At 42.4% G+C, this 12949-nt stretch overlaps 1 protein-coding gene across 1 annotated transcript in view; it reads right to left on the bottom strand.

Moving 5' to 3' along the window:
• The window catches only part of EDEM1 (ER degradation enhancing alpha-mannosidase like protein 1), a 24807-nt gene extending 24153 nt beyond the window's left edge, over positions 1-654 (bottom strand). The window contains exon 1 of the mRNA XM_034775947.1: positions 72-654. Coding sequence (XP_034631838.1) covers positions 72-505 — 434 coding nt within the window. The 5' untranslated portion in view covers positions 506-654. The remainder of the gene's footprint in view (positions 1-71) is intronic.
• Between the last annotated feature and the right edge of the window lie 12295 nt (positions 655-12949).

Below are 12949 nucleotides of genomic sequence, written 5' to 3'. Positions count from 1 at the left end.
CCCCCCCCCCCCCCCCCCCCCCCCCCCCCCCCCCCCCCCCCCCCCCCCCCCCCCCCGGCCCCGCCACTCACGGGTCGGCGCGGTCGGGGCCGCGGCCGCGGCAGTGCACGGGGTTCAGCTCGTCCTGCGGGAAGGCGTGCCGCATGTAGTTGTCGTAGCCGAAGACGAACATGCCGCGGGCCGCGTCGCGGAGCTGGGCCCGCAGCTGCGGGGGGAAGGCGCCGCTGTAGCGCTTCTCGTACTCATCGCCCCCGGCCGGGCCGCAGCCGCCGCCGCCGCCCTGCAGCAGGCAGCCCCAGTGGGCGCGCCCGCAGCGCCCGGCGGCCCGCGGCTCCCCGCCGGCGGCCCGCAGCCAGGGCGGGTCGGGGGCCCCGCGCGGCGGGAGGGCGAAGGGGAAGCGCTGGTGGAAGCCCAGGCCGGGCCCCAGCGCGGACACCAACCACAGCAGCCCGTGGAGCCCCAGCCTCAGCAGCAGCAGGCCCAGCACCAGCGACCGCCATTGCATGGTCGCGCGCTGCCCACGCTCATAATTTAAAGGGACCCCGCCGCCGCCAGCCGGCCAGCCAAAGGCGAACCCCGACTCCCCCCTGCAGCACAACAACCAGCCGGCGGGCCCTTTAAGGGACCGGACATATTGTGACACGAGAGTAAATAAGGGCAGTCCTGTGCCGGGTCCTGGTTGGTCAGCTTCGCCCTCTACGTCCCCCGCCTGGGGCAGCCCTCTTCGCTCATAGGCTGCCGCTGATGTCAATCAAAAGGAGAGACCTTGCCCCCCCCTCTGAGAATGCGGGCACACGCACGTAAAGCGCCGCGGGGCGGGGCCTAGGGCGGCGAGCTGTCGTGGCAAGCTGCGACCGCGGGGTGTACGCAGGGAGCTGCCCGCCAATGGCGGAGCGCTAGCAAGGCCGGGGTGGGGGTGGGGCTAGTGACGGGAGCCGGCCCCGCCCCCCCGGCGTGCTGGCCCTGCGCGGCGGGGAACCGAGGGTTGGAGTATTGCAATCACTGCACAAACTGTCCGCAAGCATCACTCCCTCCTGGACATGCAACCACTTCTGGGGTGGAGCCTGGCAGCAGCTCCAGCGTGCAGAGCAAAACAACAAGCTCACTTCTCTACTCTGGCTCCTCGCTCGAGTTGGAGGCCGGGCTGCTGGCATAGTCCGCTCCCTCCCTAGCTCGCCCAGGCCCGGGCTGCTGCCCACGGCGGGGGGCGATCTGGGGAGTTAGAGTCTTGGCTTCTCTCCAATAATCAGCAGCCTCCAGTCCGCTTGTGAAGGGCCCAAACATATTGTGCACCATGGCGAGTAGCTGTGGGGTCCCTGGCTGGCTTGTGGTGGGCTCGTTACTACATTGCTGGGCCTCTCGCCAAGTTTGTTTTCAAGGATGGAAGCTGTATCTGGGTAAAAACCGCATCGATTTTGCAGGTGCAGTTACGCCACAATGCTGCAAGTTGCTCTCATGCGACCGACTCCCGCTAGGTTCCTTAACTCCCAGAAAGGAGCGCTCCAAGGTTTTTTAAGGAAGCCGCTAACCTCCCCACCCATCAAGTGGCTAAAGCAGGATGGCTGATGCGCCCAGTGTGGACAGTGGGATACTGACCCAGGGGGCTGGGAAGCCTTGTCGGGGAGGAGTTGCAGAGCAAGCCTGCCCCTCCCCCCCCCCTTACTTTGCAGCCACAGCTCCTGCAGGGTTGGCAGCCTCAAATCCGTGCTCTGGACATTGCCACCTGACCCCACTGCATGGGTTGCAGTCCCACTCATTCGAATTTGGCCTGATCACCCACATTTGAGTGATCAGAGCTGCAACCCCAGGCAACAGGGGCCAGGTCACTATGCCTTCAATTAAGGAGCTGAGCTCGGCCCCATAGGACAGGACAGCCCCATAGGACAGGACATTCTTCAGTGTGGATGGGATTTTGTAGGTCAAAGTGGGACAGCCATGCAAAACCAAGGGCTTTTGGGAGGTCAGTAGGCCACATCGAAAATCAGGCCTGAAGTCCAATAATATAGATCATATAAGTTAGAGATGAGAAAGATGTTAGTTTATAGAGTCCAACATTTCTCTACAAATGCAGGATGTATTCTTCCAGAGAGACAGCACTGTCAGATATTTAGACTATACTGCACTTGTCCTTGAACAAAAGGCTCACTAGAGAAGCAAAACAAAAACATAAAATATAATACACAGCCTGTTTTTAAATCCAGGTATGGAAAAATACTCCTGATTCTAATTATGTAATTTGTATTTAAATCTGCTATCCATTTATTCATTTTTAAAATAACCACTTTTTGTAGGAACAATAAAAACAGGTCCTCATCAAGAGTTAACTAACAAATGTTACTTCCTGAGGTGTGTTTGACATTGGCAGGTTTTGGGGATGGAATATCTTGAAATTAGATAAAAACTAGTCATATACAACATGGCAAATGTGGGGAGAAATCAGTGTTGATCCAAAAAGAAAAGCTGGGGGAGAAACCAGCAAGGAAAACATTGTTCAGAAGACTCCAAAAAGATTTTTAAAAATATAAACTATGAAAAAATAACTTGATTATCTTCAAAATACCATCAAGTATGGTTCTGTCTGAAATGAATAAGGTCAGGAATTTCAAATTTAAGCCTAAAATTCCATCCCTCACCAAGTTGGATGGGCCTAGGCTTCAAAACAATGGGTGCATTGTTATACAACTTATGTTGAAATTTACTACAGAGGTACAAAAGAATAGGGTAAAGTTCTGAATTTTCTGCCATTTGGGTGTCTAATTTCAGGGTTTACCGTTAAGGTGGAGCAGCAAACTCAGTTCCTTTAGTTAAAGCACAGATTACTGCGTAGCTTATTAATAGTGGCAGAATAGAACAGGAATTCACTTTTTTTTTATTAGAGATAGCATCACTGTCAAGCACTCTTTTGGGGGCAACATTTGAACATCACTCTAGTTAGGTAGTGCTGAATGTGGTAGTCTATTTACTGAGTGAAACAGCTCTCTTGGTGCACATCACATTTGCATTAAAAACTATACAAGATTCCAGTTCATTTCTGGGTGAAATCAAAGGGAATGGGGATTTTGATCCACAGAACTCTAGTGGTTTTTCAGTCCTAGATAGATTAAGGACTGTTTCACTTCCTCCAGCTCCCCCTCACCCACCCCTTCCCCCTGCCTTACCTCAGCTGCTGAGGTCAGTTGAAATGCTTCAGCTGACAGTTCACTGTCTCCTGACCATCTAGTCAGATCTACCCACATGGAACCTAGTGCAGATGTATATAGTTTGAGGCTAGAAGCAGGGTGGTCCATGCTGGATTTCATTCTCTCTTTTGGTATAACCGAGAACTATTTACACAGGTATCACTGAGGAGGTCCTGGGTTTTTTGGTTTTGTTTGCTTTAGTTAATATGGAATAGCTGCTGTATTGTCTCATTTTTAATTTTTATGTTGTAAAGATCTAGAGGCTTGTGATAGGTACATCTAATAAATGAAGTAAGAAAATGAAATCATGTTCAAGTTAAGTCAAATAATAAAAGGGTAATATAATATATTCTATTTTATATGAAGTTGCTGAGGTTGGTTGGTTATTTGTGGGGGAGGGAATTTAAACTGCAGTACCATTTTAAATAAGCTCATCTTTCACCCACCCTTATATATAAATGTTCAGTTTCCTTATAGCCTGGACTTCCTCATGGGTTGTTTTGATATCACTACTACATCTATAAAAGGATGCAATCTGACCTGTACAAAACCATTCATTAGAAAACCCCAAATCATATTAAACACACATGGTCTGAGGTTCTATTGCAAACTCCAAAATCAAGCAAAGTCTCTTGAAAGAATTCATAAGGTTCCCAAACTTGGGCTAGTTTATTATTGTGTGACAATAATGTGCAATGTTCCCAGTGTTGAATGGCTCCTGCCTGAAACTACATGAGAACTAAGGCTGTTGACTGAGTTTCGCTTTGACTCTTCAAACCCCAAACTTTAGAGGGAGGGGCATGAGCTCACATAGAAAATAAAGAACAGATTCAGCTGAACTTTTGGGATCTGAAACCACTCAATCTCACATGGTGCTACAAAGACCCTACACTTCATCTACATTATCTCTATGGAAAACATTCATAGTTTGAATCAAAGCGCTCTCTCTCTCTATAAGACTGGTGACATCCCCAGGTTGATTAGTATGAATTATAGTCGTGATCCAGAACCGGTTTCACTGCCCCTGAAGGACTCCTGTATGTAGAGCTGGTGTGGGATTTGGCCCTCGCTTGGAGTGTGGGGTTATTTAAAAAAATACAAATAACATCAGTTTTGTTTAAGAAACTGTCCAGATTATTTGGAATTTCCAGCTTTTGGAAACAATAGTTTGGCTACATTTTAAAGATCAGGGTTCCATATTTAGGCTTTTGTAGGCTGAGACGCATATGAAGGACATTGTGTACTGAGGGGAGGCAGCTAGGGCGTTCTGGGACTCATGGTAGGATTTGCAATAGGTCTCCGCCTCAGGTAGTGATCGCTGTTTGATGCTGCATAATTGTACAACGCTGTAGTTTAGAGAAATATTTCTTTTCTGACCTTTATAAGCTATCTGTTTAGTCTCTGCAGCATGAAATTTAATTACCTTTATTTTAGCTACATACTAACACATATTGGGCCCAACCCAGCTACAGCAAAACTCCAATTGACTCTCCACAATTTCACTTAAGACCTCTATGTTTGTTCAAGGGATTTCATTGATTTTTAAAGAATCACTGCAACGTGTTACCAATGGGGAAAAATATCCTCGTTGAGTCCATCCCATCTGAATTTTATCAAAGGTGTTAAAAGCACATTATGTTCAGAATGTGAGTGATAGTAGTTTGTGTATTTCTGACCGTTTGCCCAAGAAAATAGGTGCCTTGGAACATTCTCAGTATAGTTCTTTTTTCATTTAGAATGCAATTAATAAGGCCTCAAAGAATTTCTACTACTTTTTCAATCTCAGAAGCACAGATCTTTACAAAATATGTGCTTTTATACTGTGAGCTGTCACAGACTGTAACACAAACTTTTGACCCTCTTTCCCAACAACTTCCAGCACAACTCCAGCCATGGTCTGAGTAATATCTTCAGCATAAAACTTGCAATTCTCTAATTAAAAATAAATTAGGTAAAGTGATTCAGAAAGATAACGTAGTCTAATGGGACAAGGAGTCAGGAAGTCCATGTTCTAATTCCATTTTTGCTACTCAATTCACTGTGCAGTGTTGGAGAAGTCCTTAGAGTAAAAAATGTCAAAACCAGCTACGACCCAGATTCCCAAAAGTTTTAAGGCCAAAAATCAATGAAAATACACCTAAATACCTTTGAGGATCTAGGTCTAATTGGTTTAAGAGCCTAAATCCCATTTTCAAAAGTGGGCTCCCAAACCTAAGTCTCATTAAAGTCAACAAGGCTTGTACTTGCCTAGTTCCTTTTAGAAAAATGGGAGCAGGGCTCCTACATATCACTGGTATTTTTTGAAACTCTTCCCCTTCACCCTTCTTCCCCCTCTCCCCCTGTAATCTGTAAAATGGTCCCTCCTGAGGTCCCTTCCAGCTCTACAGCTGTAGGATTTCTAGAGTAATGCTTCCTTGTACAGTCCATCACTTCTTCTGAAAAGTTTTTATTAAGAGAGCGATCGATATCGGGCTTAGGATAGGTGTGAGACACACACACACACACACACACACACACTATATGATTAAATCAAAATAAACATTCAAACATATCACACCGATCCTAAGATATCACTGTGTAAATCTCCCTTGAGGAAGCCATATCCGACTATTTCAGGAAATCTAAAAAGTCTTTTCTTCCTTTGGTTGATTGACTGTCTTAACAATTTAAGACTTGCATGTATCTACAGAAATAGTATGTACAGTACAATCAGCAGCAATGCCCCGCCACCATGGTTCAGTCCTGATTTAAGGCGAGAAGCTAGTTTGCCTATTCAACATGACTACCCCATCTATGTAAGTGTGGTGATGGTTCATGTGAGGTGAATACTGGGCTATTAGGAACTGGAGTGAAAGTATCCTGTATGAAAACCTAGAGAGATTTCACTTTCATAGTAATATGGAACATGCTGAACCTAGATCCTAGTGATGATGTTTGGGAACATTCAGAACCAGATAAACTGTGTAGATTGAGCCTTGCTCTACTGTAAAACACTGGTGCCGAGAATAGAAACATGTATACTTTTAGGATTTTGTACACACATCTCTCAACGTAGTATAAACACTTACCCTATAAAACATCTTTTACTGCACTTTTAATCAATCACATGGTCTCACAAAAAGGAAAACATCATGCTCCAGTACCTCTATAGATAATATCCCATTATGAAAAACTGAAAGCATCCCTTCCCTTTCTCACATTACATGTGAGAGTGGGTATTTTTTGTACTAAAGCGAATTTGCTTCAGTCCTTTCCCCTTTATTGCCTTAAACACTCAAGTTTGGCTTTGAATACACACTAATTACAATAGCCTATTGTTTTCCTGGTAATTTACTTACTTTACTTGCTAAGTAATGTGATCTATGAAATCCTCCCTGATAATAGAGATTTGAAAATGCATCAAGAGATAAAAAATGAGCAAGAAAGCTTAAGCCTTGAAACATAAGCTAACTGAAGCAAATAGGTATCTGGAAGGGCAAAGTTTCATCAAACAGGAGTTTGGGGAGGGGGGGGGGGAGAAGAGGAAACAGCTCCTCTGGCCCCGAGGTCAGCGTGGAGGCACAGAATATTTCCCTCCAAAAGCAGTGAAATTTAAATTCCCGCACATATCCCTGATCAAACACTAACCAAGAAATTGCTCCCTTTTGACCTGGGGTTTACAGTCACTCTGATAGCTTTTAAAATTCAGCTCACATGTTACAGAGATGTTGCTACTATTGATTGCAGTGGGAATCACATCTATGAAATTGAGCTTGTAATAAGCACCGCTTTGCTTCTGGGCCAATTTCCTTTGGTAAAGGATGCAACCAGACTTCAAAGTGATGAAATAAGAAAAGCTTATTCAGTGTAGCAACCACCAAGGTACTTAATGACTGGCACACATTGTTCACCATATTGTACAAGGTATTTAAGTATGTTATGAAATGCAGTATATACAGAGGTCTAGCCTACGGTTTCTGCAATTTACAATAATGGGATTTCCTTCTACCCAACTATGGGCCAATAAACCAAAAGAAATAGATGGAGAGAGACAACTTGGAAATTAGTCGTAGCCTCATTTGTCAATTTAATACTTATAACTCTGATTTTTAACATTTAAAAACTAAGGCTTAATAATTACATCAGTATCTAGAAAGAGCTAGTTTTTGTATGCACGTACACAAGACTTTATATATGAAAATGTATATGTATATAATGTGCAGAAGTGATAGTACTTCTAGAGTGTTTTTCATTGTTGAGCGTTACCTGGTTTTCTCCATTTTACACATAGGGAGATTGAGCCGCAAGAATGAATCAGAAGGTTAAGTGACTTGCATAATGTCACACAGCAAGTCAGTTTTAGAGCTGGAAACAGAAGCCATATCTCAACTTCCAGATCAGCGCTTTATATACTAGGCATAGCACCTGTTGCTTGCTACTGCAAGAGGCATCCATAAAAGTATAGGGAGGAACTGTGAGGAACCTCAATATTTAGCTTACCTAGCACTTCCCATTATAGAAGATTCACGTGACCTTTTTTGCGAAGCAGTAACACTTGCACTTGGAAATTCAACAGGGACAAAGCCCTCGGGCTGAGCTGCCTTTCCCTTGTCCCATGAAAATCCACACAGGTGTATCTGAATTTCTTTATTAAAAATCACCATTTTCCTTCTCATTTGAGGTGTTCTGGAACATTTTGGCCCCATACGGAAATAAATGAATATGAACATTCTAAAGGGTCAGCCCCATTCTGCTGGCAAAGCAGCAGCAGCATTGGGAACTCTGGGAACTGCTGGATCAGCTGTTAGTAGGGATACAAGAGACTGAAAGATATGATAGCAGAAGGGAGGCAAGTCAAGTGGGACTCTCCTCCCCATCCAACTACACCCCCCAGACACATGGTCCCAGTATCCCATTCCTCCTCTTTGAGACAGCACACGGGGCAGAACCCCTCTGCCTACCTTTTTCTGTTAAAATACCTAGAAAGTTACATTAAAAACTCCTATGTTAAGAGAAAGATAGTTAGGTTGCAAAGTTAACCCTTCATAATAGAGGAAAAAGTAAATCAGGCATTTCCTAACACCCAAATTCAGCCCCCTTGCACATACACGTCATCCAGTGACTGGACTGGGGACAGGGAGCAGATTGAAATTTCAAATAGTGCATGAAAACATCTATTCTATGAGCCGCCACACTACCACATAGACGACTATGCACGAGTATTTTGTCCCTTAAAAAAAAAAAAAAAATAAGTATGCATATCCAACCTTGCTGAGTGGATGTGTGTGTTTGCCACTTTTTAAGTGACACAAAAATCAAATGTATTACGAGGGCATATACTTATTATCCCTTGGCATCCTTAAGCTTATGGGAGTATATAGTAAAAAGTTACTATAGTTTCGTGAGGCCAGTCTTTAACCAAGCTAGCGTTTCAGGGACATAGTTTTCCTAATAGATGAATTTTTTTCTGTTTAGTTTCTCACGTGATACAGTTTTAAGCCAGCCAGTTAGTTAGTTAAAATTGCTTGCTTAAGAACTGGATCTCATTTCCCTTACCACCTACATTTATATTTCTACTATTATCTTTTTAGAAGTTTGGGCTGAGTGCAAAGTAAAATAGAGCCAGTAGGGAGCAGTTACGGCATGCCATCTGTGAAGAAATGGTATTCTTATGCTAATTAGACACAGGAGTTTACTATTTGACTTCTAGCCAATTTTTTTTTTTTTTTTTTTTTTTTTTTTTTTTTACAGCGCAACATGGGACAGCCACAGCAAATGGCCAAAATATTATAAGTTAGTGATCTAACAACCCGAAGATAGCAGTATTATCAACTTTAAGAAAAGAGTAGTTTGAAATGTTGTAGCTTTTAGGATATAACTTTCTACTTCAGCCACAGAGTATTAAAGAAAGTGTGTGTGTGTGTGTGTGTGTGCGCACGCGTACACACACCCACACCCATCCACCCATTAAAATTTGTAGGGAGAATTGCTCTGTGTATCTACTAGGATATATTCATTAAGGTTGACCATGAGAAATATACAGCACTTTTAATTTCATTCAGATCATCTACCAACGCAGACAAGAGTTTCTCAAGCCAACAGATATGGGAGATTCACCCCTCTCAACCAGGAAATAATGAAAGCAGGATTGATGCCCCACATTAATTAAATGCATAGTTATATCAGGAGTTTACTTCTCTGGCTCTGTATTTTACCTCTAAGAGACCCAATTTTCTTAAAGGAATACTCAAATAGTAAGACCCAACATGTACATTTTGTTTAGAAGAGTTTCAGACCCTATGGTTTAAAAAAAAAAAAAAAAATGCATTCAAAAAGAAAGTGAAAAATTTAGAGGTAAATATTCCTCAAAAGCCTTTACAACTGCATCATTTGATTAGCCTAAGAGAATTAGAGCCTGAAACTAATCTATTTTCATTGTAAAAGCTGAATACAACACCTGAGACAAGTGGATTACTACCCATAATACAAAAGGACCCTTTAAAATGACTTTAACCTGAAATTTCTTTAAGTGACAGTTAATAAAAAGTCAGATCACAGAGCATAAAGAGGACAGAGTAGGAGATGGGATAAATAATACTGGGAAACAGGTGTTCTAACTGGCCCTTACAGTAACAGGCAAAGTACATCTTCAAAATAAAGGACAATTTAGGTTACCTCCCACACATTCAGTGTATCAAACCAGTGTCAGATTAGTCCACTCATACAGTATTTTCCAAGGAGAGTTGTGGGCAGGACAGAGTACTGAAACTTTCATAGTTTTGGGGTAAAAAGACTTGAGCAAATTTTAGACTCTTTTTTGCCTGATTTTCTGATTGGCTAAATTGTTCATGTTATAAAGACATGGATGGAACACAATGCAGATGCAACATCTGAAATACCACTGTAACAATGCACTACTGACACCCATCTAACTTTATTCTTTCTCCAAACTTATTACAACTGAAGGGCACTGGGCCTTAGATTTTAACAGTACCAGATACAAGTTATGAGTTCTATTAAATCCAACACTGAATTCTAGAGCAATGGGGAAGTAATCACATACTGCTTGTGTAACTACCTTCACTCTGAATACCACATATGAAGTCTTCTGATGCCAATAATCAAGGATTCCTCCCAGATCGAAGGCTGTAATCAGCATAGGACTGTACTCAAAGCCATCTCTCCTTCTGCAGAGACCAGACCAGTCACATTTTGATATGCCCACTTTTACATGTGCATTTCAGATAGCTAATTGGATCAGAGGTAAAGGTTTAAAGGCAAAAACAGCAACTGTAAAAAAAGATGTAATGTTTTTTGCTTATTATGCAGATTTGTTTTTTAGACTCCTATAGAATTAACAGGTCATTGTGAACCACCCTTCTTTTTTTAATCCAGTATGGCCTTCTTGATTGTGGCTTTTGGCACATCTAGTGAAGTGTTCTTTAAACAATTCACAATTATCATTCACATGTTTCTGATTAAGTTCTTCCTCCCGTGTGATTTGTCTCAATTCTTTTCGGATTTGTGAAATTAGCCCTTATAAAGTTCATTCATATTTAATAGGAGGAAGTCTTGATTGACTCAATTTGCATGAGTGCCTGACTACAGCAATTTGCCTTAACCTTGTGAAAATGCGAGTTTGAGCATCTAGCTTTCTATACACATCTATTTTGATTAGCATATTGAAAGGAAAAATTGCTCTATAATAATTTCAGAATGGAAACTAATTTTTAAATTACAAAACAGATAGCCAAGTACACAACAGTGGATATATTCACTCTTCAAAACAAGAAGCTGTGATTAAGGCATTAACAAGCTTACCGTACAGTACCTACCATCTACCTACCAAAACCACTCATACAGCCCATCTCTGCCTCTTAATATGAATGCTTTCCCTCCCCTAAAACTAGTGGTTTTAGCATGCCTAAAAAGTGCTAAACTGGACAGAGCTGAAGACACAAGTCTTGATAAGTAGGGCCAGTATTGCATGGTAGCAGCAAACCGAGTACTCCAGCACTCATTTGCCTTAACTTGTTTAGGGCAAGCAGGTATAAAAGTGACATAATGCAATCTTACTTGCGGGCTAGACTCTCAGTGAAGTTAACAACTTGGCCCTAAACCACTTGGTAAATATGCCCATAGTAATGCAGGTTTATAGGGGTATTTGGTGATAAGTTTGGCCCATCACTTTAACTGACAGATCATGCAACAGGAACTGTAACTTGTCCCACTAAAGAAGCCTATAAATAAGAAGGGCAAGAAACGTACAGGGCCAGAACTAAATTGATATAGCACCTCAAGTCAGAAGCAATTGACATGCATACCAAAATTCCATCACCTTACATTTTTAGGCTGGTTAAGAGAGATGCCTGCTCAAAGTGACCTTTGTTTGGATCAACAGTTCCTTCAGTAGCTCTTGTGGAGATGCATGGAGAGAGAACATAAGCAGAAATATGGGGCAATGAGCACTATAGACATGAGATGCCACTCAACCGTACACAGGCTTTTGAAGTCTACAGGAAAGGATCCAATGGTAACTGTTCATATCGGCACTAATGACACTGTCACGGCATATTTCACAGATAATTTAAGAGACCTCCAAAGCATGCTCAGAGAAGATCACTTGGACAGCAGTCATTCCTGTCCCACAACCAAAGGAAGAGAGAAGGCAGAAGATTCTGGAAGCAAACTGCTGGCTAGGTAAGTAATGTACGGTTTTGGTTTTGTGGAGCATTAGTCCACCTTCTGTGGGGAATAGGAGCTGCATAGTTTAGATGGCCTCCACCTCAGCAGAAGAGGAAGTAATCTTGTAGGGCCAAGCTGGCTAGAGTAGTCAGAGGGCATTAAACTAATCACAAAAGGGGTGGATGAAGAGGGAAGATATGAGCACTTCACACTTCTCAACATCTTAAGGAACCAAAGGACACAAAGAGAAGAAATTATTTAAATTGCCTGTACACCAATACTAGGAGCCTGGGTAACAAACAGGAAGATTGGGAGTTGTTCATTTATGAGCATAAATTTAATCTAGTTGGTATTAAAAAATTGTGGGATGATATCCACATTAATATTAAAAATCACTTATACCTGTGTAGGAATAACTGACTGTGCAAAAGGGAAGGGGAATGGCAATAGCATTCTACATCAAGAATGGTATTACCTGTTTGAGTCACTGATAACTCAGCATAAAGTTATCTTGAATGCTCCTGGATCAACGTCCTAGCAGATAAAGCACAAAAGGGGTATTAGTTAGCATCTGCTATAGACCATCAAGCCACACTAGCTAACAGGATGCCATATCCTTCCGCACCTATTTATAGCAAGTGTGTGGGGGGGAAAACTGTGCAACTATGGGGGACTTCAATTTGAGTGATGTACCCTGGAGGTCGTATGCTGCCAGTACTAAAACATCCTTGAAGTTTTCTAAATATTATAGTTGACAACTTCCTCACTCAAAAACAGTGTTGCATCCAACATCAGGGAATTCTGTATTAGACCTTGTCTTGACATATAAAGAGGAATTGGATCACAAAACTAAAAATAGTAATGGTAGATAGAAGTGATCACATTTATAATGTGCAAACAGAATAAAGTCCAGACCAGTGATCATATACTTGGTGCTTTATAAGGGCTAATTTCACAAATCTGACAGCAATTATGAGACAATTCACCTGGGAGGAAGAATTTAATCAGAAACATGTGAATGATAATTGGGAATTATTTAAAAAATACTTTACTAGATACCCAAAAAGCCACAATCAAGAAGGCCATACTGGATACAAAACCCGACC

This window comes from Trachemys scripta, chromosome 7, assembly GCF_013100865.1.
Source record: "Trachemys scripta elegans isolate TJP31775 chromosome 7, CAS_Tse_1.0, whole genome shotgun sequence".
NCBI lineage: Eukaryota > Metazoa > Chordata > Testudines > Emydidae > Trachemys > Trachemys scripta.
This window is presented reverse-complemented; position numbering and strand designations above follow the sequence as displayed.